This window comes from Lynx canadensis, chromosome C1, assembly GCF_007474595.2.
Source record: "Lynx canadensis isolate LIC74 chromosome C1, mLynCan4.pri.v2, whole genome shotgun sequence".
Taxonomy (NCBI): Eukaryota; Metazoa; Chordata; class Mammalia; order Carnivora; family Felidae; genus Lynx; species Lynx canadensis.
The window spans coordinates 4,129,539-4,152,686 of record NC_044310.1 but is presented as its reverse complement, the minus strand read 5'-3'; the positions used below and the strand labels follow the sequence as shown (position 1 = coordinate 4,152,686).

The following is a 23,148-nucleotide window of genomic DNA, read 5'->3' as shown; positions in this document are numbered from 1 at the left end:
AAACACGGTATGCAAATAGACTGGTTTTGTTTAAACTGCCAATCCTGGCTCTTTTTCTGCCAGAAAAAAAAAAAACAACAATTCCAAGTGGATTTCCGGAGATGTGGCCCTGGACTCCGAGTGGGGTATCTGGCCGGGGTGGGGCTTTTGCATAATGTAAATAGGGCCCTCGGTGGGACGGCCCCACGGGGTGTGACCTACGCTGCCGCCCCTGCCGCTCCAGGCCGGCAGGAGCCCCCGGGAGGCCTGCGGGAGCCCACGTGCGCTGCCGCGGACGGCCGGCAGAGGGCGCCCCCCCCCCCCCCCCCCCCCCGCCCCCCCCGCCCCCGGCCTCTACTTTCTGCCGCACGACGGACCGAGGGGCGGAGCGACCGGATCTCGGGAGATTCTCGCGCGGCAGGCGCCCGTGGCCAACATGGCGGACGCCCAGTTGCTTCTCAAGCGGGGTGCTTCCCGCTCCACGTGGCTGCGGGCCCGCAAGGCTCGGCCCCAGCTCGTCCTCAGCCGCCGGCCCCGCCGCCGGCTCGGGACCCTGCGCTGGTGCGGCCGGAGGCGCCTGCGGCGGCGGCTGCTACAAGCCCAGGCGGCCGGCGCGGACTGGCGGGAGAGCGGCTGCCTGGTGTCGCGCTCGGCCGCCCGGAGGCCCAAGACCGCGGCCCCCAGCCCGGCCCCGGCCGCGGCCCCCGCCCCGAGTTGCCCCACGACCCTCCCCATCCCGCCGGTGCGGCCGGCCGGCCCGGGCCGCGCCTTGCTGCTGCTGCCGCGGGACCAGGTGGGTCGCGCCGGTGGGGGGAGGCTGGCCGGCCGAGATCGGGGGGGGGGGGGGGGGGGGGGAATGGGGAGCAGCTCCGGGACTCGCGGGCTGGGAGAAGACCGTGCGGGCTCTGCGGCCCCGAGTCGAGAGCGTTTCTCCTGGCGGCGGTGCTGAGCAGGGGGTGACTAGGAACCTGTTGTGGAGCTCTAGGCTTTGAGAGCCGAAGGGAATCTAATAGCAGGAAATAACAGGACCAGCTCACGTTTACGGGGTGCTTAGAGATGCCGGGCTCTCCGTTCTAAGTGTTTTAGGTTTATGAACCCTTTTAATACTCTCAGCTCTATGGAGTCATTACCTTCATTTCCGTAAATGTTTACGGACGAAGAAACAGGTATAGTTTGGGTAACTTGCTGAAAGGCGTAGAGTAGGGGCAGAGCTAAGACTCAAACCCAGGCAGCTTAATTTCAGGACCTGGGCGCTTCACTTGGATGCTGGTGTGGGAGGTCTTCCTGCAGTGCCGGGGGGATGTGAAAACCCAGGAACGGGAGAAACTTGGCAGGCAGTGGGCCTTGGTAGAGATAGGTCTGTGACAGCTGCAGAGCCCAGTTCATGGGACCCCCTTGTTCTTCATGTGTCTGTATACACTAGCCATCTCTGTAGCTGTGGTGGGATATGAAATTAGGTTAAGGATAATCAGTACCCGATGGCCACCTAGTACAACGTGTTGTTACTTAGAAGTTACTTGTTATGTGAATAGCAACTAAGAGTTTAGAATTTTATTTTATTTTGGAGAGAGTGAGCACGAGCAGGGGAGAGGGGCAGAGGTAGAAAGAGAGAGAATCCCAACCCAAGCAGGCTCTACACGAAGTACAGAGCCTGATGCCGGGCTCGATCTCCCGAATTGTGAGATCATGACCTGACCCAAAATCAAGAGTCAGAGGCTGAAACCAACTGAGACACCCAGGCACCTCTAGACATATTTTTTATTTTTTATGTTTTTCAATTTTTTTTTAATGTTTATTTTTGAGAGAGAGAGCCCATGCGCAGGGAAGGGGCAGAGAGAGGGAGACCCAAAATCCGAAACAGGCTCCAGGCTCTGAGCTGTCAGCACAGAGCCCGACGCGGGGCTTGCATTTACAAACAGTGAGATCACGACCTGAGCTGAAGTATGGTGCTTAACCAACTGAGCCACCCAGGTGCCCCAACACATTTTTTTTTTTTTTTTTTTTAAGAGGAAGGGGATGCCTTCCTCAGTGGGTGGTGCATGCTACTCTTGGTCTCAGGGTCATCAGTTTGAGGCCCATGTTCAGCATAGAGTTTAGTTAAAAAAAAAAAAAAGTTTTGAAAATTTCAGTCATGGGGACACCTGGATGGCTCAGTTGGTTCAGCGTCCAACTCTTTTTTTTTTTTTTTTCAACGTTTATTTATTTTTGGGACAGAGAGAGACAGAGCATGAACAGGGGAGGGGCAGAGAGAGAGGGAGACACAGAATCGGAAACAGGCTCCAGGCTCTGAGCCATCAGCCCAGAGCCCGACGTGGGGCTCGAACTCCCGGACCGCGAGATCGTGACCTGGCTGAAGTCGGACGCTTAACCGACTGCGCCACCCAGGCGCCCCTAGCGTCCAACTCTTGATTTAGGCTCAGGTCATAACCTCACGGTTCATGGGATCAAGCCCTGTGTGGGGCTCAGCACTGACAGGGTAGAGCCTGCTTGGGATTCTCTCTTCCTCTCTCTGTACCCTTCCCCTGCTCATGCTCTTATGAGTATGCTCTCAAAATTAATTAATTAAAAAAATTTTTGCAGTCATTAGTAACAGGATTTGTCATGTTATTTCTTCTTTTTTGCCCACCCCCCTTTCCTTGTAGGGTTTTACTTTTAGCGGGGTCTGTCGTGTGACGTGCCTCTATGGCCAGGTGCAGGTGTTAGGTTATACCATCAGCCAAGGCCACCCTGCCCAAGATGTCTTCTCTACCTACACTCATTCTCGCCTTACTATCAACGCAGTTCATTATTCTGTGCCTGAGAAAAGCAAGAAGGAGGTGAAAAGGGAAGCCCGAGCTTTGCTCAGATCTCATCTTAACCGGGGTAAGGAAAATAAATGGATAATTTACTGAGGGTATACTATAATAAGGCTAGTGTTATTATTTTTATCTTTTTGTAATGTTTATTTTTGAGAGAGAGACAGAGTGCAGGCGGGGGAGGGGCAGAGAGAGAGGGAGACACAGAATCGGAAGCAGGCTCCAGGCTCTGAGTCATCAGCACAGAGCCCGACGCGGGGCTCAAACCCATGAAGCATGAGATCATGACCTGAGCTGAAGTCAGACTCCCAACCGACTGAGCCATCCATGCGCCCCCAATAATATTTGTATTTTTGTTTTTACTTTTGTTTATTTTGAGAGACAGCACAAGTGGGGGAGGGGCAGAGAGAGAGGGAAAGAGAGAGAATCCCAAGCAGGCTCCACATTGCTGGCCCAGAGCCCAGCACGGGGCTCAAACTCACAAAACTGTGAGATCATGACCTGGACCTAAACGCTTAACCAACTGCGACACCCAGGTGCCCCCAAGGCTAATATTTTTAGATGCTTCCTATTGCCTAGATATTGTACACTTTTCTGTGTCTATTTAAACCTTCACATGGGTCCTGTGAGTGAAACTTATTTTCACCATTTTTCAGATGAGAAAAGTTACCCAAGGCCACACAGCTAGAGTGTGGCCAAAGCAATCCTGGATTGACTTCTCTCTCCATCCAGGTGTGTTCTTATTATGCAGTATGGTTTCTTGAAGAAGGCCCTTAACATAATTACTGCTCTCAAAAAGTTGACAATTCAGCTGAGGAGAAGGTGGTCCTAAACAGTGTAGAATTTAACGAAGTTACTATTTTTTCTTTTTCTTTTTCTTTCTTTCTCTCTTTCTTTTCTTTTCTTTTCTTTTCTTTTCTTTTCTTTTCTTTTCTTTTTATTCTTTTTATTTATTTATTTTAATTTATTTTTAAAATTTTCATCCAAGTTAGTTAGCATATAGTGCAACAGTGATTTCAGGAGTAGATTCCTTAATGCCCCTTACCCATTTAGCCCATCCCCCCTCCCACAACCCCTCCAGTAACCCTCTGTTTGTTCTCCATATTTAAGAGTCTCTTATGTTTTGATCCCTTCCTGTTTTTATATTCTTTTTGCTTCTCTTACGTTCATCTGTTTTGTATTTTAAAGCCTTCATATGAGTAAAGTCATATGATGTTTGTCTTTCTCTGACCGACTAATTTCGCTTAGCATAATACCCTCCAGTTCCATCCACGTAGTTGCAAATGGCAAGATTTCATTCTTTTTGACTGCCGAGTAATATCCCATTGTATATATATATATATATACCACATCTTCCTTTTTTTTTTTTTAATTTTTTAAAATTTATTTTTGAGAGAGAGAGAGAGAGCACGTGCAAGCATGAGTGGTAGAGGGGCAGAAAGAGGAGACACAGAATCTGAAGCATGCTGCAGGCTCTGAGCTGTCAGCACAAAGCCTGATGATACGGGGTTTGAACTCACCAACCGCGAGACCATGACCTGAGTCAAAGTCGAACGCTTAACCCACAAAGCCACCAGGCACCCCAATATACCACGTCTTCTTTATCCATTCGTCCATCGATGGACATTTGGGCTCTTTCCATACTTTGGCTATTGTTGATAGTGCTGCTATAAACACGGGGGTGCACGTGCCCCTTCGAAACAGCATACCTGTATCCCTTGGATAGATACCTAGTAGTGTGGTTGCTGGGCCCTTGAGTAGTCCTGTTTTTAGTTTTTTGAGGAACCTCCATACTGTTTTCCAGAGTGGCTACACCAGTTTGCATTCCCATCTTTTTTTTTTTTTTTTTTTTTTTTTTTTTTTTTTTTTTTTTTTTTTATCCTAATGTTTGTTTATTTTTGGGAGAGAGAGAGAGAGTGCATGCCTGCTTGCACAGGGGAAAAGCACAGAGAGAAGGAGCCAGAATCCCAAGCAGGGTCTGTGCTGTCTGCGCAGAGTCCAACTCAGGGCTCGATCCCATGAACTGAACCATGAGATCGTGACCTGAGCTGAAATTGAGAGCCAGTTGCTTAACCAACTGAGCCCCCCAGGCACCCCTGGAGTTACTATTTCTAAAGTACTTAATTTTTCTTTTTGCAGATGACAGATGCTGGTTGATGAAGAATTTTTCTCCTCTGTGTTCCATTGTGATGTTGGAACAGCTGAGAACCTCCACTGTAAACTTCTTAGTCAGCCACCCGGGTTTATCTTATGTCTTTGTACAAGAGGTATGACCAGTTTTTTGTTTTTTTTTATTTTTTTATTTTTTTAATGTTTATTTATTTTGGGGACAGAGAGAGACAGAGCATGAATGGGGGAGGGGCAGAGAGAGAGGGAGACACAGAATCGGAAGCAGGCTCCAGGCTCTGAGCCATCAGTCCAGAGCCTGACGTGGGGCTCGAACTCATGGACCGTGAGATCGTGACCTGAGCTGAAGTCGGACGCTTAACCGACTGCGCCACCCAGGCGCCCCACGACCAGTTTTCATTCAGTTGTGCTCGTTAGTTTCACCAGCACAGTCCTATCAGATGACTGTAGGATGCTCGATTAGAGAGCAGCGTGGCTGTTGTGCTGTGGTGCAGGTTGTACAAAATGTCATATGTGTGTATGGTGAAAAGGTTTGTGTAGAACGGTCTGTCATGAAAAATGTCTCACCTTCCCCGTGTTGTTCCCTAGCGAAAGCCATTCTTTCATATTGTAAGTGGTTAAATGCCTTTTGGAGTTGTTATTTATTTTTTCGAAGTTTTGTTTTAACCTCCCTCTCAACGTGGGGCTCAAACACAGAACCTGAGAGTCAGGAGTTGCATGCTTTACCGACTGAGCCAGCCAGGTGCCCCGACTTTTGGAATTTTTTAAATGGTTTTCTTTTTTTTTTTTTTCTTTTTAAATGATTATTTTTGAGGGGGTGGAGAGAGAGAGAAAGAGAGGGAGACAAAGCACATGCCGGGAGGGGTGGCAGAGACAGAGAGAGAGACAGAATCCGAAGCAGGATCCAGGCTCCGAGCTGTCAGCACAGAGCCCGACGTAGGGCTCAGACTCACGAACCGTGAGATCGTGACCTGAGCTGAAGTTGGAAGCTTAACCGACTGAGCCCCCCAGGCACCTCAGGATGGTTATCTTTTTATCTTAATTCATTCACTTGAGACAGTGAATAAATTTTTCTCTGTGAATGTACGTTGATGCACTTATACTTTCTGTCATCTCTCTGTCGTCTCCAAAGTTTTGCTGGTCACGTTCTTAATTTCTTAACAGTCAGGCTCTGTTTCTATAATTGTTTCCCATGAGCCATAAATTGAGCCTAACCTGCAGGATTTTTATCAGGCTGACTGGATGTGAGGCATGGGGAAGAATCAGCGATGACATCAAGCTCAAGCTTGTTAGCCTAACCGCCCTACTGACGGGGGGGGGGGGGGTAGGGGTTGCAGATTGAGATGTTAGCTTTGAGGTGCCTGTTAGACCATTGGAGATGTCAAGTGGCCAGTTGCATGTGTGATTCTGGAGTTGGGAGCTTTCAGCAGAATGGTCTCTGGGCCGTGAGATGGGATAATAACACCAAGGGAGTGGATACAGAGAGGCAGAGAGGTTCGAAGTCTGAGCCCTTAGGCGCTGAGACCAGAAGAGGTGTGATGAGGAAACAGCAGAGGCTGAGACAGAGTGGTCACTGATGGTAGAGAAAAACCAGAGTGTGGTCAAGAGGTGTTCAGAGGAGCTGGACGTGGGCAGTTGTGGCAGATGCTGATGGTAGGTGAGGCCTGAGAAGGGAGCTTGCGTGTAGGCGTGTGGTCTGGACTAGCGTGTCCGCAGTAGACCGCTGGGGCGGGTGGGGCAGACTGATTGGAATAAGGTCGGGAGCCTGGGCAGAGAGCAACTCTCAGGTTTAATAGTAAGAGATTTTGCCTTTGTAGAGTTAAGTGGTACGGGGAAGGAGAGAAATGATACAGTATTTGGAGGAGTGTGGTCAGAGTTTTGTTTTTTGTTAAGATGGATGAAAAAGCCCCAACAGGTTTGGACACAGCAGGTGCGAATGATCTAGAGCGGGGAGGGTGCCGAGGATGCGGCAGAGAGAGGTGAGGACACTCGAAGTGAGGCGTCCCGAAGGAAGGCTTCTGGTTCTGGTGTCTGCAGGCTGGGGCAGTGGCCTTGGGAGCACAGGCAGCTGACCTAGAGTAGGAGTAGCAGGAGGAGATGGTGGGATGGGCTGCAGGGGTGTGTGTGTGTGGGGGGGGGGGCGCCAAGTAGAAGTTCTCTTCTGAGTGGTTCGTTTTGCTCCAGGAAGCAGATCAGGATCATCACTGAGTGGGAGCAGAGCTAGTAAGTAGGTGTTGGAGGTTTGAGTGACAGAAGGTATGAAATGGGGGCAGGACAGCGAATGCACTGTTGTGGTTGCATCAGTTTAATCTAGTGCAGAAGCCAGTAGCTTGGTGAGGACCGTGGAGAAGGAGGTGGAGGCCCCGTGTTACCGAGCTTTGCTTCTTGTAAGCAAAGATTCTAAACGCCTTGATTTTTTTTTTCCACTTATTTTTAACTTTATTTATTTATTTTTTTCTGGGACTTCACCACCACCGTTTATATTCCTCATGCTCTTTCTTGGGTAACTTTCCTCCCCCAATGTGTGTTACTACATTCTAGCCTTATTTCTTCATATCCGGCAGATGGTGAACTTTATATGATCTCATAAGATGTTCTTTTTTTTTTCTCCCCAGGAGTTACTCTTATTTTGCTCTCCGTGACTGATAGTTGAGCAGAGTATAGAGTCTTTTCCTCAAAACCTTGAAGGCCTTGCTCCATTGTTCTCTAGAATTCAGAGTTGCTGATAGGAAGTCACACACCAGACTGATTCTCGTGCCTTCTACGATGTCTTTATCTTGGGGGTGATGAATTGCACGAGGATATGATCATGCATGGGGGACTCTTCCTGGATCTTCTTCACCTTCACCCCAGAGGCCTTATTCCCTCCGAACCCCACCTGCGTCCGCGAGGGTCTGCTCTTGATGCTGTGGGTTGCTTCCGTGGTTTCCTGTTGCTTCCGCTGGAGCGCCGGTGGGTTAGCGGGCCTGTCTTCCGTGTGCTCTCAGCTCTGTGCATGTTCTTTGTCTTTTTACTTTATGTTTTTGGAGACTGCCTTGATGTTACTCTAAATCACCAACCTGTTGGACAGCTGTGGTCTTCTGTTGAATTGTTCTTGGGGCAATCACTTTTATATTTGCACAGGTTTTCCTTTCCTGGGGGGGCCTCCTGCAGAGGTGACGGCAGCCTGGAAGTATGTGTGAGCTAGGAGGACAGGTAGGGGTGACTGCAGGGACAGCTGACGAGCATTACGGAAGAGTTGGCTTTGGGCGTGAGAGAAAGGAGGGGCCAGGTTTATCTTTTGTAGCTCACAACTGTTTGAGGTTTACTAGCCTAGAGCTAGAGGAAGAAATGGCCACTGTGTTCATCTTTTCTTAAAGCTTGCATTGTTAATTTCAGAGCCCAACCTTCCAGATTAACTCTGAACATTTAGCCCTGAGGTCTGTTGGCATCAAAAGAGAGAAGAAGAAGAACGGCCTTCGTTTAACTGAGAGTGCCCTGTCTGCCATGGAAGAGCTAGTCACTGTGTCCTGTGGTGAGTGGCGTGCAGTGATAAACGGAGTGTTCGTCCACCAGAGCCTCAGAGGGTTATGATTTGCGATTAGAGCCCTAAAGAAGGTGGCTAATCCTAGGCGTCAATGTTTCTTTTGCCTCCAGAAGAAGTAGACGGCTGCCCTGTCATTCTGGTTTGTGGCTCTCAGGACGTTGGAAAGTCAACATTTAATAGATACCTGATTAACCAGTTGCTAAATAGGTAAGAGTGGGGGGTTTTTTTTGTTTTTATTTTTTGTTTGTTTCTTAATTTTTTTTGTTTAGACACGTTATTAGATTTGGGGCATGAAATAGGATTTTTGACTTAAGAAACTAGACAGGAACGCATCTTGACGTCTAAGTAGAGATTGTCTACAAGTCTGTGCAAAGCCGTTCAGCTGAGCGATGACCGTCTCTGTTCTGCTGTGTTTGAGAGCGAGACAGTGACTGACCTCGCTTATCAGCGAGGGGACAAGAGGGGCTGCCTGTCTTAGATTCTGTATTTGTCCATACCCAGAGGTTCAGAGTAGGGGAAATTCCATTGTATTTCAAAAGTAAAATTTTAGGTAGTACCAAGTTGTATCCATATTGTGAGTGGACACTGTGACCGTGCCTGCACATTTTCTTTTCGTTGATTGTCATGTTTGGAGCATCCAACCTAAAAGACTCTAAAAGGGTGGATTATGCCTGTGTGTTGCATAAAATCTATGAGATCTTATGTATTCATTTGACATAGTAAAGCTAGCTAAGGTTTTCTTTATTCCTTTCAAATTTTCAGTATTTCCTGTGTTGACTATTTGGAATGTGATCTGGGACAGACAGAATTTACGCCTCCAGGTTGCATTTCTTTACTTAATATTACAGAACCAATTCTAGGTATGTATTACACGTTTCCTTTTTTTTTTTTTTTTTTAATGTTTATTTGTATTTGAGAGAGAGACTGAACACAAACGGGAGGGGCAGAGAGAGAGGGAGACACAGAATCTGAAGCAGTCTCCAGGCTTTGAGCTGTCGGCACGAACCCAACAAAGGGCTTGAACTCACGAGCTATGAGATAATGACCTGAGCTAACGTAGGATGCTTCACCGACAGAGCCACCCAGCCTCCCCCCCCTTTTTTAATCTTTGTTTATATTAGCAAGAAAGTGTGTTGTATATTTCTTAAGTGTCTTGGTTTTATAAAACTCAAACATAATGATAGAAAAAACTAAAAAAATAAAAAGTATAAATATGAAAAAAAAAGGGTAAAAGTGAATATTCCCCCTTCCACCCAAACTCCTGGTCTTCTTATAACAGTTCTCCTAGCTTCCAAAAAACAAAACGATGGTGATTTTCTAGAGTTCCATTTTGGTAAATGGAACTAATACCCACTTTGTTGTGTGTAAATCAGAAACATACCTTCCTATAGTATTTACATTTTATGTAACCATATATAATGATTTAAACCTAGAAATTACATTGACACAGTACTGTTAACTACAGATTTTAATCAAAATCCATCAGTTATCCTACTAACTCCTTTTTATGGTTCAGAATCCAATCCAGAATCCCATGTTGCTTTTTTTTTAATGGTAAAATATACAAAATGTGATACTATTTACTGTTTTAACCACTGATAAGCGTACAGTTCAGTGACATTCAGTACGTTCACAGTGTTCCGTAGCCATCATCACCTACATCCAGAATTTTTTAGTCATCCCAAACTGAAATGGTGTCCCTGTTAAATAGCACCTGTCCTCCTTCCTGCTCCTGGTGACCTCTATTTTGCTTTCTGTCCCTGTGAGTTCACCTACTCCAAGCCCCTCCTGTAGGTGAGACCTTAACAATATCTGTCCTTGGGTGACTGTTTTTTTCACTAAGCATAATTTTTTTTTCTTTTTGCTGATTTTAAAAGATTTATTCATTTATTTGGAGGGGGGGTGGTGGAGAGAATATAAGTGGGGAAGGGGCAGAGAGAAAGGGAGACACAGAATCCGAAGCAGGCTCCAGGCTCTGAGCTGTCGGTGCAAAGCCCAACACGGGGCTCAGACCTACAAACTGTGAGATTATGACCTGAGCCGAAGTCAGACGCTTAACCGACTGAGCCACCCAGAGGCCCCAGTGATCAGTCTTCTTACGAACACAGGGTGCCTTTCCAGTTTTTTAGCTCTTTAATTTCTTTCAGCAAAATTTTGTGATTTTCAGTGTGGAAGTCTTTCACTTCCTTGGTTAGATTTGTTCCTAAGGATTCGATTCTTCTAGCTAATACTGTAAGTGGAATTGCTTTTCTAACTTCCTTTCCAGATTCTTCACTACTGGTATATGGAAACACACATGATTTTTGTGTGTTGACCACGTACCCTGCAACTTTGCTGAATTCCCATATTACCTCCAGTAGGTTTCCTACGGATTTCTTTGGATTTTCTAGATAGAAGATCGTCATCTGCGTATAGAAATAGTTTTACGTCTTCCTTCCAGTTTGGATGCCTTCAATTCCTTTTTCCTGTCTAAGAAAAGGCTAGGACCTCCAGTACAGTGTTGAATAGGAGGAAACATTTCTTATTCCTCATCTTAGAGGGAATGCGCTTCACCATGCTGTCCATGCTGTCAGCTGTGGGTTTTCATTGTCAGTTGCGTTCCTTCTTCAGGGTGAAGAAGCTGCCTTCTTTTCCTAGCGTGTGGAATGTTTGTTGTCGTGAAAGGGCGTTAGGTTTTCGTCAAGTGCTTTTTCTGTGTCTGTCAAGATAGTTGTGTGATTTTTGTTTGGTTGACTTTAAAATTTTATTTATTTATTTAAAAAATGTTTTTTTTAAGTTTATTTATTTTGAGAGAGAGAGAGAGAGTGAGCATGCACATGAGCAGGGGAGGAGGCAGAGAGAGAGAGAATCCCAAGCAGTCTCCAAGCATGGAGCCCGACATGGAGCTTGATCCCATGAACTTTGACATCATGACCTGAGCTGAAATCAAAAGTCAGACGCTTAACTGACTGAGACACCCAGGCACCCCTGTTTAGTTGACTTTTAACAGGTTTAAGATTTGAGTTTTAAAGTAATCTCTGTACCCCGTGTGGGGTTCGAACTGGTAACCCTGAGATCAAGAGTTTCACTCTCTATTAACTGAGCCAGCCAGGCATCCCTGTTTAGTTGACTTTTAAGAGAAGCAGATGATGTATCACGTTGCTGGATATGTTCTAGATTTAACAGACTTTTTGACAATGAGAATAAGTAGAGCATTCACGTTGCTTTTACAGTTTTATCAAAACTAATTGTTTGGACTTTGCTCTTTAGCTGGTTTCATTGTTCCTTTGTTTCTTTTATGTTTTCCCCAGTGCATTTACTTTTCTTTTTTACCCCTTAATATTTCAGTAGGTGTTTCCCCAAACAAGGACGCTCCGCTATATAATCCTAATGCAGCCACCAAATCAGAGCAGCTGAACTGCTGGAGTACTTGTCCCTCGTCCATCATCCAGCTGCCTGCCCCGGCCCAGCGTATATTTGCACATCTTTAGTCCTCGGTCTGGAGCAGTTCCTCCAGCTTTCCTTATCGTTCATGACCTTGGCAATTTGGACGAGTACCTGTCGAGTGCCCCTCATGGCTTGATTGAGGTGTGGTGCTGTGTTCTCAGTGCATCATGGCAGCAAGCTGTCAGTTGGCCCTGTCACCAGAGAGGTTGCCTCTGATCATTTGGTTAAGATAAGTGTTTGCCAGGGTATTCCACTCTGTCTGTAACTAGGTGTATTATTTGTTACTTCTTCTGGGGTGTCACTGCTTGTAGATCCCCTCGGTGGACAGAGCTAGGAAATACATGCACGTTTAAACCCATACGTGTATATTACGTGCGTACGTATTCGTACATACATATACACTACGTTTACGCTTCTGTGTACATGTTTTCTATTTATTAAGAGCCACAAGTTTACTGCAGTCATTCTGATTCTGGTCTGACACCCTGGGTTTATTCTAGTTAGCCTTCCTCCTCCCGTATTTATAAGTTCCATATCTGATGATAAGAACCCTGGCTGTGATTGTTGTCAGTGTATTTACATATTTACTCAGTCTCTTTGTATTTGTTCAATCCCTCTGCTGTGCAGGCCACTTCCTCAGCTGTGGGCTGCCCCAAGTCCCCTTACTCCACCTTTGAGGGGAGCCTTGCCAGCCCTGTCCCAGGTGGCCTGGCACCAACCACATTAACCAAGGCCCTCACCCTGCTGACCGTGGTGCCGTGTGGTCCTGGTCACCAGCCAGATAAGGGAAGTAGGTCAGTTTTGACGGACTGGTGCTACAGTTAGGAATGTTTGCTCTGGGGGCACCTGGGTGGCTCAGTTGGTTAAGCAAGCATCCAACTCTTGATTTCAGCTCAGGTCATGATCTCACAGTTCATAGGTTCGAGCCCTGTGTGGGGCTGTGTTGACAGCACGGAGACTTGTTGGGTTTCTCTGTCTTCTCTCTATCTCTGCCTGTCCCCCATTCACGTTCTCCCTCTCCCTCTCCCTCTCCCTCTTTCTCAAAAAATAAATAAATAAACATTAAAAAAAAAAAGAAAAAAGGAACGTTTTCTCTGGAGCTGAATCATCTGAGTTCAAGTGCAGTTGGTATCTACTAGCTGTATGACCTTAGTCAGTTAATCTGTGTCCTCCTCTATAAAAATGGGTGTAGTAATACTACCTACCTCATAGGATTTTTATGAAAATTAGAGACTACTTGTGAAATACATGGGGCATAGGAAGTGCTACATGCTAGTGAGTGATTGCTGCTTACTTGTCCGAGGATGGGGATATGGTTTTGTTCACACGTGTATCCTGAGTATCTAGAAAGATACTGACTTGGCTCACTGAGCATCAGTGTCTTGTCAGTGCTCAGTAAATGAATGGCCATATTAGGACATAATAAGAATTGGGATTAATTATATGTGACAATGAGGGGGCGTGCCTGGGTGGCTCCTTTGGGTAAGTATCCAACTTCAGCTCAGGTCATGATCTCACAGTTCGTGAGTTCGAGCCCCTGTCGGGCTCTGTGCTGACAGCTGGGAGCCTGGAGCCTGCTTCGGATTCTGTGTCTCCCTCTTGCTCTTCCCCTCCCCCACTTCCACTCTGTCTCTGTCTCTCTCAAAAATAAACATTAAAAGAACATGAAGATGTCTTTGTATTAAATTTAAAGCTAAGATTTTTTTTTTTTTTTTTTTTTTTGAGAGAGAAAGAAGGCACAAGTGAGTGAGGGGCAGAGAGGGAGAGAAAGAGAAGTGGGGCTCGCGTTCACCTGATGTGGGACTTGAACTCACTAACCCTGAGATCATGACCTTAATGACTGAGCCCCCCAGATGCCCTGAAAGCTTAGAATTCTGAAAACGAGATACAGCTATTCCCAGTGGTAGGATAGATAATCTTGAACTTCTTGCGAATCTTTGTCACTGGCAATGGCCGACACGGAGCCCTCGCCTCTTTTTAAATAGTCCTGCAAACTCTCACCTTTATCTTCCTAGGACCACCTTTTACTCACCAGAGGACACCGCAGAAAATGGTATATTATGGGAAACCTTCTTGTAAAAACAACTATGAGAATTATATTGAGATAATACAGTACGTGTTCAGCTCCTACAAGAGAGAGGCCCCTCTCATCGTCAACACGATGGGCTGGGTGTCAGGTAAGCCTGCGGAGGCGCATCTCGCAGCAAAGCGTGGGCGGTACGAGTAAGCTTTTGGCTTCAGGCAGTAACGCTGAAGCCCCGTTCTTAGGAAATCGTTCTTACTGATCTTTCTGTGTCGCAGACAGATGTACCGTTTTCTCGTAGAAACGTGTCCTTGCATTTTAGTGTGCCAACTGCTCGTGTCACCTTCCTCACAGACAAGGGGCTTCTGCTTCTCATCGATCTCATCCGGCTGCTGTCTCCCAGCCACGTGGTCCAGTTCAGTTCCGGGCGGAGTAAGTACATGCCAAACCTCACTCCTGACTATGTAGACGACATGGACGGCCTGTACACAAAGAGCAAGTCCAGAATCCGGAACAGAGGTTTCCAGCTGGCGGAGTTTACAGAGAGTTTGGAATTTGCCGATGAAGAAAAGGAGAGTCCCGTTGTGTTCACTGGACATAAGCTGATTTGCGTCCAGTCAGACTTTGCATTTAGAAAAACGCCAAGAAATAGGTGAGTCAGCCACCGTGGATGGAGGATGGAGTTCTCTTCAGTGTAACAAGCCTCTCTGCTCTCATTTCCTTAAAGGGAAGAATTTCTGTACAAATGTTCAAATCTCTGCCACAGCTACATGTTTATGAAGGAGAATCGGCTATTTTCTGAGCCATTATTTTCCCAATGGAAATACAGACAGTCCCTGATTTAAGATGGTTTGATTTCCAAAAAAAATTTTTAGGGGTGCCTGGGCGGCTCAGTCAGTTAAGTGTCCAACTTCGGCTCAGGTCATGATCTCACGGTCCGTGGGTTCAAGCCCCACGTCGGGCTCTGTGCCGACAGCTCGGAGCCTGGAACCTGCTTCAGATTCTGTGTCTCCCTCTCTCTCTGCCCCTCCCCTGTTCATGCTCTGTTTCTCCTTCTCTCAAAAATAAACATTTAAAAATTTTAAAAAACTTTTTTTAATTTTTTTTTCAAAAGTTTATTTATTTATTTTTGAGAGAGACAGAGTACAAGCAGGGGAGGGGCAGAAAGGTAGGGAGACACACAATCCGAAGCAGGCTCTGGGGTCTGACCTGTCAGTACAGAGCCTGATGCGGAGCTTGGACCCATGAATCCTGAGATCATGACCTGAGCCAAGTCAGATGCTCAACTGACTGAGCCCCTCAGTCGCCCCATTGTGCGAGGTGTCTTAAAGGCGTTTTCATCCTTCCATATTTTCAGCTTCCGGTGGGTGTATGAGGATGAAACCACATCATAGGTTGAGGAAGACCCATAGCCAGAAGCGGCCTCCAGCTCTGGTTGCCAAGAGCCTTTATTTAAAGGCGAGTCTTTAGGCGTCATGTTTTTCCAGTGGGTTTACAGAAAGGCAGGGTGTGCCAATGTCAAGGTGGGAGTGTGTGCTCATGTATGTATAATCTGTGTAATGACCAACGTACTGTGTTGCTGAGCGCGAGGTGGATGTGTAAGGTTAAATCTCTACGTCGTTCTGATTTACTTTTCAGAGAGTCGCATAACAAAGTTCTTCGTGATCTGGCGGTACTGGGTTACCTCGGCCAGCTGCAGCCCCCGGTGCCAAAACCACTTTATCCTTTACATGGTCTGACACCCTATCAGGTAACCTGAACTTGTACAAGGAATTGTCTTTGTTTACTTAGCCAACACTTGTATGGCTTCCTGTGAGCTGGGTGTTCTTCTGGCCTCTTACCCCCAGAACAGCCCTGTTCTGTGGCTTCTGTAACTGCCTCAGTTTACAGATGGGAGGTTGAAAGCTCTAGCTTGAGAGTCCACGCTCTTGGCTGCTGCCCTGTGTTGGGCATGACTGTGCTTCGTGCTGGTTAAGAACGTTCTTCCTGGGGGTGCCTGGGTGGCTCAGTCATTTAAGTGACTCTGGATTTCGACTCAGGTCATGATCTCAAGGTTCATGAGTTCGAGCCCTTCATCAGGCTCTGCACTGACAGTACAGAGCCTTCTTGGGATATTCTCTCTCTCTCTCTGCCTCTCCCCTGCACACACTTGTGCTTGCTCTCTCTCTCTCTCTCTCTCTCTCTCTCTCAAGAATAAACATTAAAAAAAAAAAAAAAAAAAAAAGAACGTTCTGCCTCATCCCGGAGGTGGCGCTGGGGAGCCCAGCTCTAGCATTTCTACTTTTGAGCTGCGTGTTTTGGCATCTTACGCGGAAAACAGAGGCTGGGCCGGACCTCCCAAGACGGTCATGTGGAAGCAGTGAGTCTTCACAGTGGTCAGAAGGGGAGGCTCACCCCGCTTGCATTTGCGTCTTGGAATCCCCGTAGACTTCACCCCATTCAGGTTATCTTGAGACTTGCTTGAGTCTTGTGTGTCTGTTCAGACAAGAAAGTTCTAGACATCAGTTTAGGTGTCTAGCAAGTGTTGGCTGGCAAAGAACTTCTTTTGAATTTCTCTGTGTTAAATATTTAGCCAATGTTTGTTAGCGTTTCCATTCTGTTTAGATACTTTTTGGTAAGCACTTGGGCCAACATAACTAACTTACTAATCTCCCTCCCTCCTTCTTTTTTCTTTTCTTTTCTTTTCTTTTCTTTTCTTTTCTTTTCTTTTCTTTTCTTTTCTTTTTTTTTTTTTTATTTTTATTTTTTTTTTTTGAGCAGTTAAGAGAAGGGAGAGACAGAGAGAGGGCGGACAGAGGATCCAAAGCGGGCTCTGTGCTGATAGCAGCGAGCCTGATGTGAGACTTGAACTCACTAACCGCAAGATCATGACCTGGACCAAAGTCAGATGCTCAACCGACTGAGCCACCCAGGTGCCTCTGGCCAACGTAACTTTAGATAGCTGGTTAGTCAACTTTTAAAAATTAAAAGTAATCTTTCTAGTTGAATTAATTGAGGGAGATGCACATTTATTTTCCAGGTCCCTTTCAATGCAGTTGCTCTCCGAATTACTCATGCTGACGTCGCTCCTACTCATATATTGTATGCTGTGAATGCCAGCTGGGTTGGTCTTTGCAAGATCCTAGATGATGTTAGAGGGTACGCAAATGGACCAATCCTGCTCGCCCAGACTCCAATCTGTGATTGCTTGGGATTTGGTGAGTGAGAGTAAACCATGTCTGTATATCAACTGAAATTGATCCCCTTCTCCGCCTGTAAATGGCTGGTCTTGACCTTGTATCAGTCTCCCGGCTGGAGTGATCAGAGAGTGCCTCTGGCTTCTATACAGTGGGCCTGGGGGCTGGTGGGCAGGAAGGAAGCAGCATTTTCTCTGCTTCTCCTGCCAGCTCTACATCTAAGATTCTTGAGGGCCCGGTCATGACCTTCTTCTCACTTGACACATTTTCCCTAGGCCACCTGTCCCCATGCTGGGACCCTAGATCTACCTTTAGGCTGATCTCACTGGATCTCTGTAGCCTGACTGCGTGTCTGAGTTCCAAGCCCACATTAGCAGTGTGTGTCTTCACTTGGGTATCTCACTGGCATCTGAGTCCTAGGTCCATGACTGAGGTCCTAATGTTCTCCCCAGAACCCCTCCCACCCGGCATCCTCTCCTGTTCCCAGGCCTGTGAAGAATCCTTGGAAGATTCACCCAGCCCTGGGTCCACCTGCCCTGGGTCCACCTCTGCTCACCACATTCAACCTGCTAGCAGGTTTTGGTAGCTCATTTCCCAGGGACGTCAGATTCCTCCGTCCGTCTCATTTCTTCTTACTCTGCCAAGAGTCTGGGCCAGTGTTTCCGTGCCGGACTTCACGGTCGGGTGGTCTGAGGACAGACATGATCATGTCACATCCTGGTGGTCCCCATCACATGGGCCCAGGACCATTGGCCTCATACTGCTTCGGGGCCCTTCCTCCTTCGCCAGGCCTACCTCATGTGATTGTCCCCCTGGCTCACTGAGGTCAATAAATGTCAGGGTATGATTCTAGAAGGGTGCTGGACTTATGTAACCCGAAATTAGCAAAACCCTTAAATAATCACAAATTTTTGCTTCATATACTACTGCTCCGCAGAAGTGTTTCCACAGAAACTGTGTCACCTGGTACCGACCCTGAAGGAGGAATTGGTGATGGGGAAAGGTTGTGTCGTCTGTCTGTTCCTCATGGTGGCTTTTCTCCCTCTGGTCTGTGTGCGCCTTATTGAAGACAGTCCGGGACTCTGGCATATGGACCACTTTGGTTCCTCACAGCTAAACAAGGAGAAGGGGACTAAGAGTCGTCAGATACTCCTGTCTCTTGGAACTTTGTATTTTCAAAGCAAAACACAGTTGAAATGGAAATTAATTTTATTTTTTTTATTAAAAAAATTTTTTTTTAATGTTTATTTATTTTTGAGGGAGAGACAGAACATGAGCGGGGGAGGGGCAGAGAGAGGGAGACACAGAATCTGAAGCAAGATCCAGGTTCTGAGCTGTCAGCACAGAGCCCAACGTGGGGCTCGAACCCACGAACCGTGAGATCATGACCTGAGGTCAGATGCTCAACCGATTGAGCCACCCAGGCCCCCCTGAAATTCTTATTTTAAAAGCCATTCTTTGATTCTCAGTGGTAGGGAGATTTAATATTTTCCAGAAAGGATATCTTAGTGTTTTGTGTGTCTTCAAGGAATTTGTAGAGGGATCGACATGGAGAAGCGGCTGTACCACATCCTCACTCCTGTGCCCCCAGAAGAGCTAAGAAATGTGAATTGCCTCTTGGTCGGAGCCATTTCCATTCCGCAGTGTGTCTTCAAGAGCCAGGTGAGCACTCACACTCCCAGGGGCAGCCCTGAAAGTTGCTGGTCGTGTCCATGGCGAAGAGAGTCATGGAAACACGTTATTGTGTGGGAAACTCACACTTGGTTGTAGAAGCTGGATGAGGCAGATAGAGTGTCAGGGTGGCCTCATGGTCCAAGACCATGAATTGCCGCCATTTGTGGTCAGGGGTCCAGTGGTAGAGCCATCATCCCAGGAGTAGCTTGTGGGCAAAGAGAGCAGAGGTGATCTCTCCAGAGTTACCCCGTCCTGAGGACAGTCTTTGGGCACATTGATGGGAAGGTCGTGTTGGCCAAGGACATCTGTGTGGTGGCCTGAAAGCCAGACTGCAAGGCCTTCTGGCGGCCTGGGGAGGCCATGGACGTCCCACCCCTCCTAGCTGCTTGTCCTAACTTGTGTGAGAGAGAAACACACCCACGCCCACTTACTCTCGGTTGATGTGTTTGCGGAGTTGAATTGGACAGAAAGAAGGCAGTGACCTTTGTGACTGGGCCAGTTGCATCAAGTGAGCTGTCTGGGGGGAGGGGGACCAGAGGCCTTAGGAGTGTGAGGGCCTTTCTCAGACTCTCACTTTTAACAGTATTTTCTGGGGAAGAAAAGAAACACTACAAATTCTGACTGGCAGGACTTGGGACTTTCCCTCATCCTCCTTGTGTTTGTTTCTGTTTCAGCGTGGGCTTGAAGGGACAATACCTTACGTCACAACAGATTATAATTCTAAACTTCCTGGAGCATCAGAGAAAATTGGAGCAAGAGAAACTGAGGAGACACGTGAAGAGAAAGTACACCCGAAACCTAAGCTCTATCGAAAAATAAACTGATACTGATGTGGTCCATAGGGGCAGGAGCTTTTCTACCAGAAAACTCGTCTCGGTCTGCAGCCTGACGTCAGACTGACGGTGATGGCGGGAATTGTGCGGTGACGCAGCAAGCAGAGCTCCCTGGGTAACTCGTGGATCTGTTGAGAGTAAATTTAACTTTTTTTTTTTCCTTATGTTTTTCTTATTTATTTTTGAGACAGAGAGAGACAGAGCGTGAGCTGGGGAGGGGCAGAGAGAGAGGAAGACACAGAATCAGAAGCAGGCTCCAGGCTCCCAGCTGTCAGCACAGAGCCTGATCTGCGGCTCGAACTCACGAACCGTGAGGTCATGACCTGAGCCAAAGTCAGACACCCAACCAACTGAGCCACCCAGGCACCTCTAAATTTAACTCTTTTCCAAGCTACGTGATCTAGAGTTCTGCCCTAGTGTACTGTATGGTTCATCGTACTTTTTTATTTTCTAAAGGGTTAAAGCAACAGGAAAAAGTTTGGACATCATTAGAACAGAAAGAATACAGTTGATGCCTCAAAAAACTCTTTAACGTCCTGGTTTTGGGAATCTGAATAAAAATAGGGAAACTAGGGCCACAGAAATCTACCAAAGAGGAAGGAAGGCCGGCCAGCGGGGTCGCAAGCATAACAGGGTGTGGGGGCTCCCCTCGTCCTCGAGCAGCGATGGCAAACGGACAGGAGGTCCAGCAGTGGGCTCCACTTGTGGACGGTCAGGGCCAGGCGGTCGTTCTCATCCCGTCATTTGGTGTTGTCCACGTTCTCTTCCATTCCTGTGACCTGGTGTGTCCGGTGTTAAAAGATCATGTTCGGTCTGCTCAATTTAATCAAGGCTTAATAGTTAACAAAGTTTGGACTCAAAAACCCTTTGTATTTTGGGGAGTTTTTTTGTTTTATCTGATGACTGTAAGCTGAAAAAGTTGCTTTGAAATCCAGGAAATCTTTCCTGTGGCCTCTTTACAACTCTGTCTGTCCTAATTGACTTCTCATCTGAGGTTGAAGACCCAATGTGCACAGAGCTGCACACCAGGCTGTTGGAAGGACAGACAGGGCACCTGTGGGAAGCCCCATCTTGCCTTTGACAGCTGGACCTGAACTCGTATATAAGGACGGACAACTCTGTGTCACGAGCGCTTTCTCCTAGGGGCACTGGAGGCCGGCGATGACACCATTCTCCCAGATGGCTTTGGGGAAGATGATGGGAATCCATCCTTTGCCTTTTTCCCGGTTATCCCAGTTCCTGATCCCCCAGGGTTGGAAGTGGTTTCAGTAAACAAGGGTGTCAGGTGGGATCATGTCATTTGTGCACTTAGATCAGTGAGAATCTGATGGAGGTAGCATTTCAAACTAGTCTTGTGAATTCTAGCTTCCTACGGCTCGTGTGGAAGGCAGGTCGTTCCGATGTGAGTTTTAACATCTGTGTTCATCTGTGTTCATCGGTTATCACCGTCCTACTTCCTCTGGTGGCCCCTCGCATCTCGGAGACCCGCACTCACAAATTCTCACTGGAACTCTGCCACCCTCCAGGATTGGTTTTGATTCCCTAGACTGTTTAAGGTCTAACTTAGTTGCCTCTTATTTGATTCTAAATTTACCTTGTGTGTGTTTTTCTATCTTGGCCTTGCCAAGAATTTTAACAGTCTGCCATCATCAGCTTTCTGCCTCCTTCCCTACTTCCTTGTGTCTTTACGGTGGTCCCCACTGTAGGTCATTGGCAGCAGGTGTCCAGAGGAAGGAAAGTAGGGCCCTGGCACTTGAGTTTTCATTCCATCTAGGCCTGCCTTTGGCCCGATTTCCCTTCTGCTCTTCAGGGCTGTCCACGAGTGACGTAAACAAGCGTTGCCGCTAGAGGGAGCTGCCAGCCACCGGTCAGATGGCCATCGGGCTAGCACGGGCCCAGGAACCTGCCTGGGACATTCTGGAGGCTGAGACCCTGGGGACTTGGCTCTCTGGCCAGCTCAGTGGGCCTGCTCAGACTGGCAGTGGTGCCATCCGCCCCGGATGTCAGTCCCTTTGTCAGTGTCAGCAGTATGGTAGGAAGTTCTATACTCGAGTTATTCTCAACAAAAACTCCGTGTGTGTGTATGTGTGTGTGTATGATTCCATGCTTACTTAAGAAAAAGAAATAACGTGACTCAGAACTTGAAACCCCTGGTTGCTCCTTTTGTGGTTGTTTTAATGAGATTCCTCTACAGGAAAGATAGATGTGAAAATAGATAACAAGATTCTTGGATCCTGGGGTTTTATTTTGTAAACAAAGTTCAGCTCCCAGCTGTCCTCTGTTAGGCCTGGGGGTGGGAGCGGTGACCCCCCCGGAGAGCTGGCCATGGAAACGAGGTCTGAGAAAGGGGAGAGGGCCAGTTGAGCTGGCCCTTCAGGTGCCTTGAATGTTTGCGAAATCGGTCTGGAAGAGGCCTGCGGGGGTGGGGGGCCCTGGGCTGGGTGGACGGAGCCCAGCCCTCTGCTGGGACCCCTGTGACAGGTGGCTGCTTACCTGCTGGACTCGGGTTTCTGCCCAGCCGCGTGAGCACCAGAGGACACGGGAGCAGGTTCCTTCCGTTGTGCCAGACGGTGATTTTTTTGTTTTTAATTGTCCGATTGCTAGCTTCCTTCCTTAGGCTTCGATGTGGCCGTATAGTGGGTAAGGTGGCAGGCTTTGATGTCCGAGCTGAGTTGGAATCCCAAGGGGCCACGGGCCAGCCGAGGAACTTTGCAAGAGATATTTGACCTCAGCCTGTTTACTTCTGAGATGGGTTGGTGGCTGTTCCCTCGGGTGCCTGTGCGTGGGGTACATGAGACTTGTCTATACGTGGCGGGGCAGTGTAGACGGGGACCAAGATCGTGTTCCTTACGGTCACACTGGGTCGAAGAAACTAAATGTTTAAATCCACAGCTGTCTTCCCTTTCTAGCCAAGTGTACTGTTGTCACAACCAGGGACGTGGGTTCCATACCCTCCACTGAGTCCCCGTTCCTAGAAGTTTTTCATAGACTTCCACTGAACTGCTTTTCAAGTTGTATGAACACGTCACACGTGTGGTACGTGGCTTTAGCCACACCACGTGGGTGATCACTGTCTCGTCTGGTGTTTTTCTAAACGGCACGTGTGTTCTACAGAATTGGGGGTCCTGCCGTATGTATGGTTTTCTATGCAGCTCTTTTCAGTTAACACGTGAACTTCTGTATCATTAAAGATTTTTGAGAACATGAGTTTAATTGTGTACTTTTATTACGTATGCACAGATAGACCATTTTACTCCAGGGAGTTATTTGAACGCAGGAGATGTTGTGACGAACGCTGGGGAGAATAGAGCATTGGGACGTGGGATCTGGATGCCAGAGCAGGGAAGACAGGAAATCCTAGCAGATGCCGGTGCCCTTTTCCGGCACAATATTGAGCGCAGTGGGAGTTTAAGTTTTGTTTGGGCCCGAGGATGTAAATTAAGAGAAAACGCTATGTCCTTTCCGCCCCATCTCCGAGAGCGTATTGCTGCCGGAGAGGTTCAAATTAAAGAGGAAAACCAGCCTGGGGTCTGTGCCTGAGCGCAGTGATGCGAGCCCAGCAACTCCCAACTCTGTCCTCGCTGTCCCC

The 23,148-nt window shown here is 47.5% G+C and overlaps 1 protein-coding gene across 2 annotated transcripts; it reads left to right on the top strand.

The window, feature by feature from the left end:
- The first annotated feature begins 396 nt into the window (after window positions 1–396).
- NOL9 (nucleolar protein 9) lies at window positions 397–22,766 on the top strand. Of its 2 annotated transcripts, none has more exons than XM_030324983.2 (12): window positions 397–772; window positions 2,622–2,841; window positions 4,914–5,041; window positions 8,280–8,415; window positions 8,541–8,634; window positions 9,190–9,287; window positions 13,869–14,030; window positions 14,231–14,528; window positions 15,515–15,626; window positions 16,896–17,073; window positions 18,581–18,714; window positions 19,401–22,766. In XM_030324983.2, exons 1-12 carry the CDS (start codon window positions 416–418, stop codon window positions 19,548–19,550), a joined length of 2,067 nt encoding a protein of 688 aa, XP_030180843.1. In that variant the 5' UTR covers window positions 397–415; the 3' UTR covers window positions 19,551–22,766. The 2 variants fall into 2 exon arrangements, with proteins under 2 accessions (XP_030180843.1, XP_030180842.1); XM_030324982.2 differs by having other exon boundaries at window positions 8,538–8,634.
- Window positions 22,767–23,148: the final 382 nt, after the last annotated feature.

Bases quoted from the DNA above. Each gene is read 5' to 3' on its own strand.
- NOL9 (XM_030324982.2), top strand. From the start codon at position 416: ATGGCGGACGCCCAGTTGCTTCTCAAGCGGGGTGCTTCCCGCTCCACG. The intron at 15,627-16,895 runs GTAACCTGAACT...TTTATTTTCCAG, and splicing joins ATGGTCTGACACCCTATCAG to GTCCCTTTCAATGCAGTTGC. The intron at 17,074-18,580 runs GTGAGTGAGAGT...TGTGTCTTCAAG, and splicing joins CTGTGATTGCTTGGGATTTG to GAATTTGTAGAGGGATCGAC.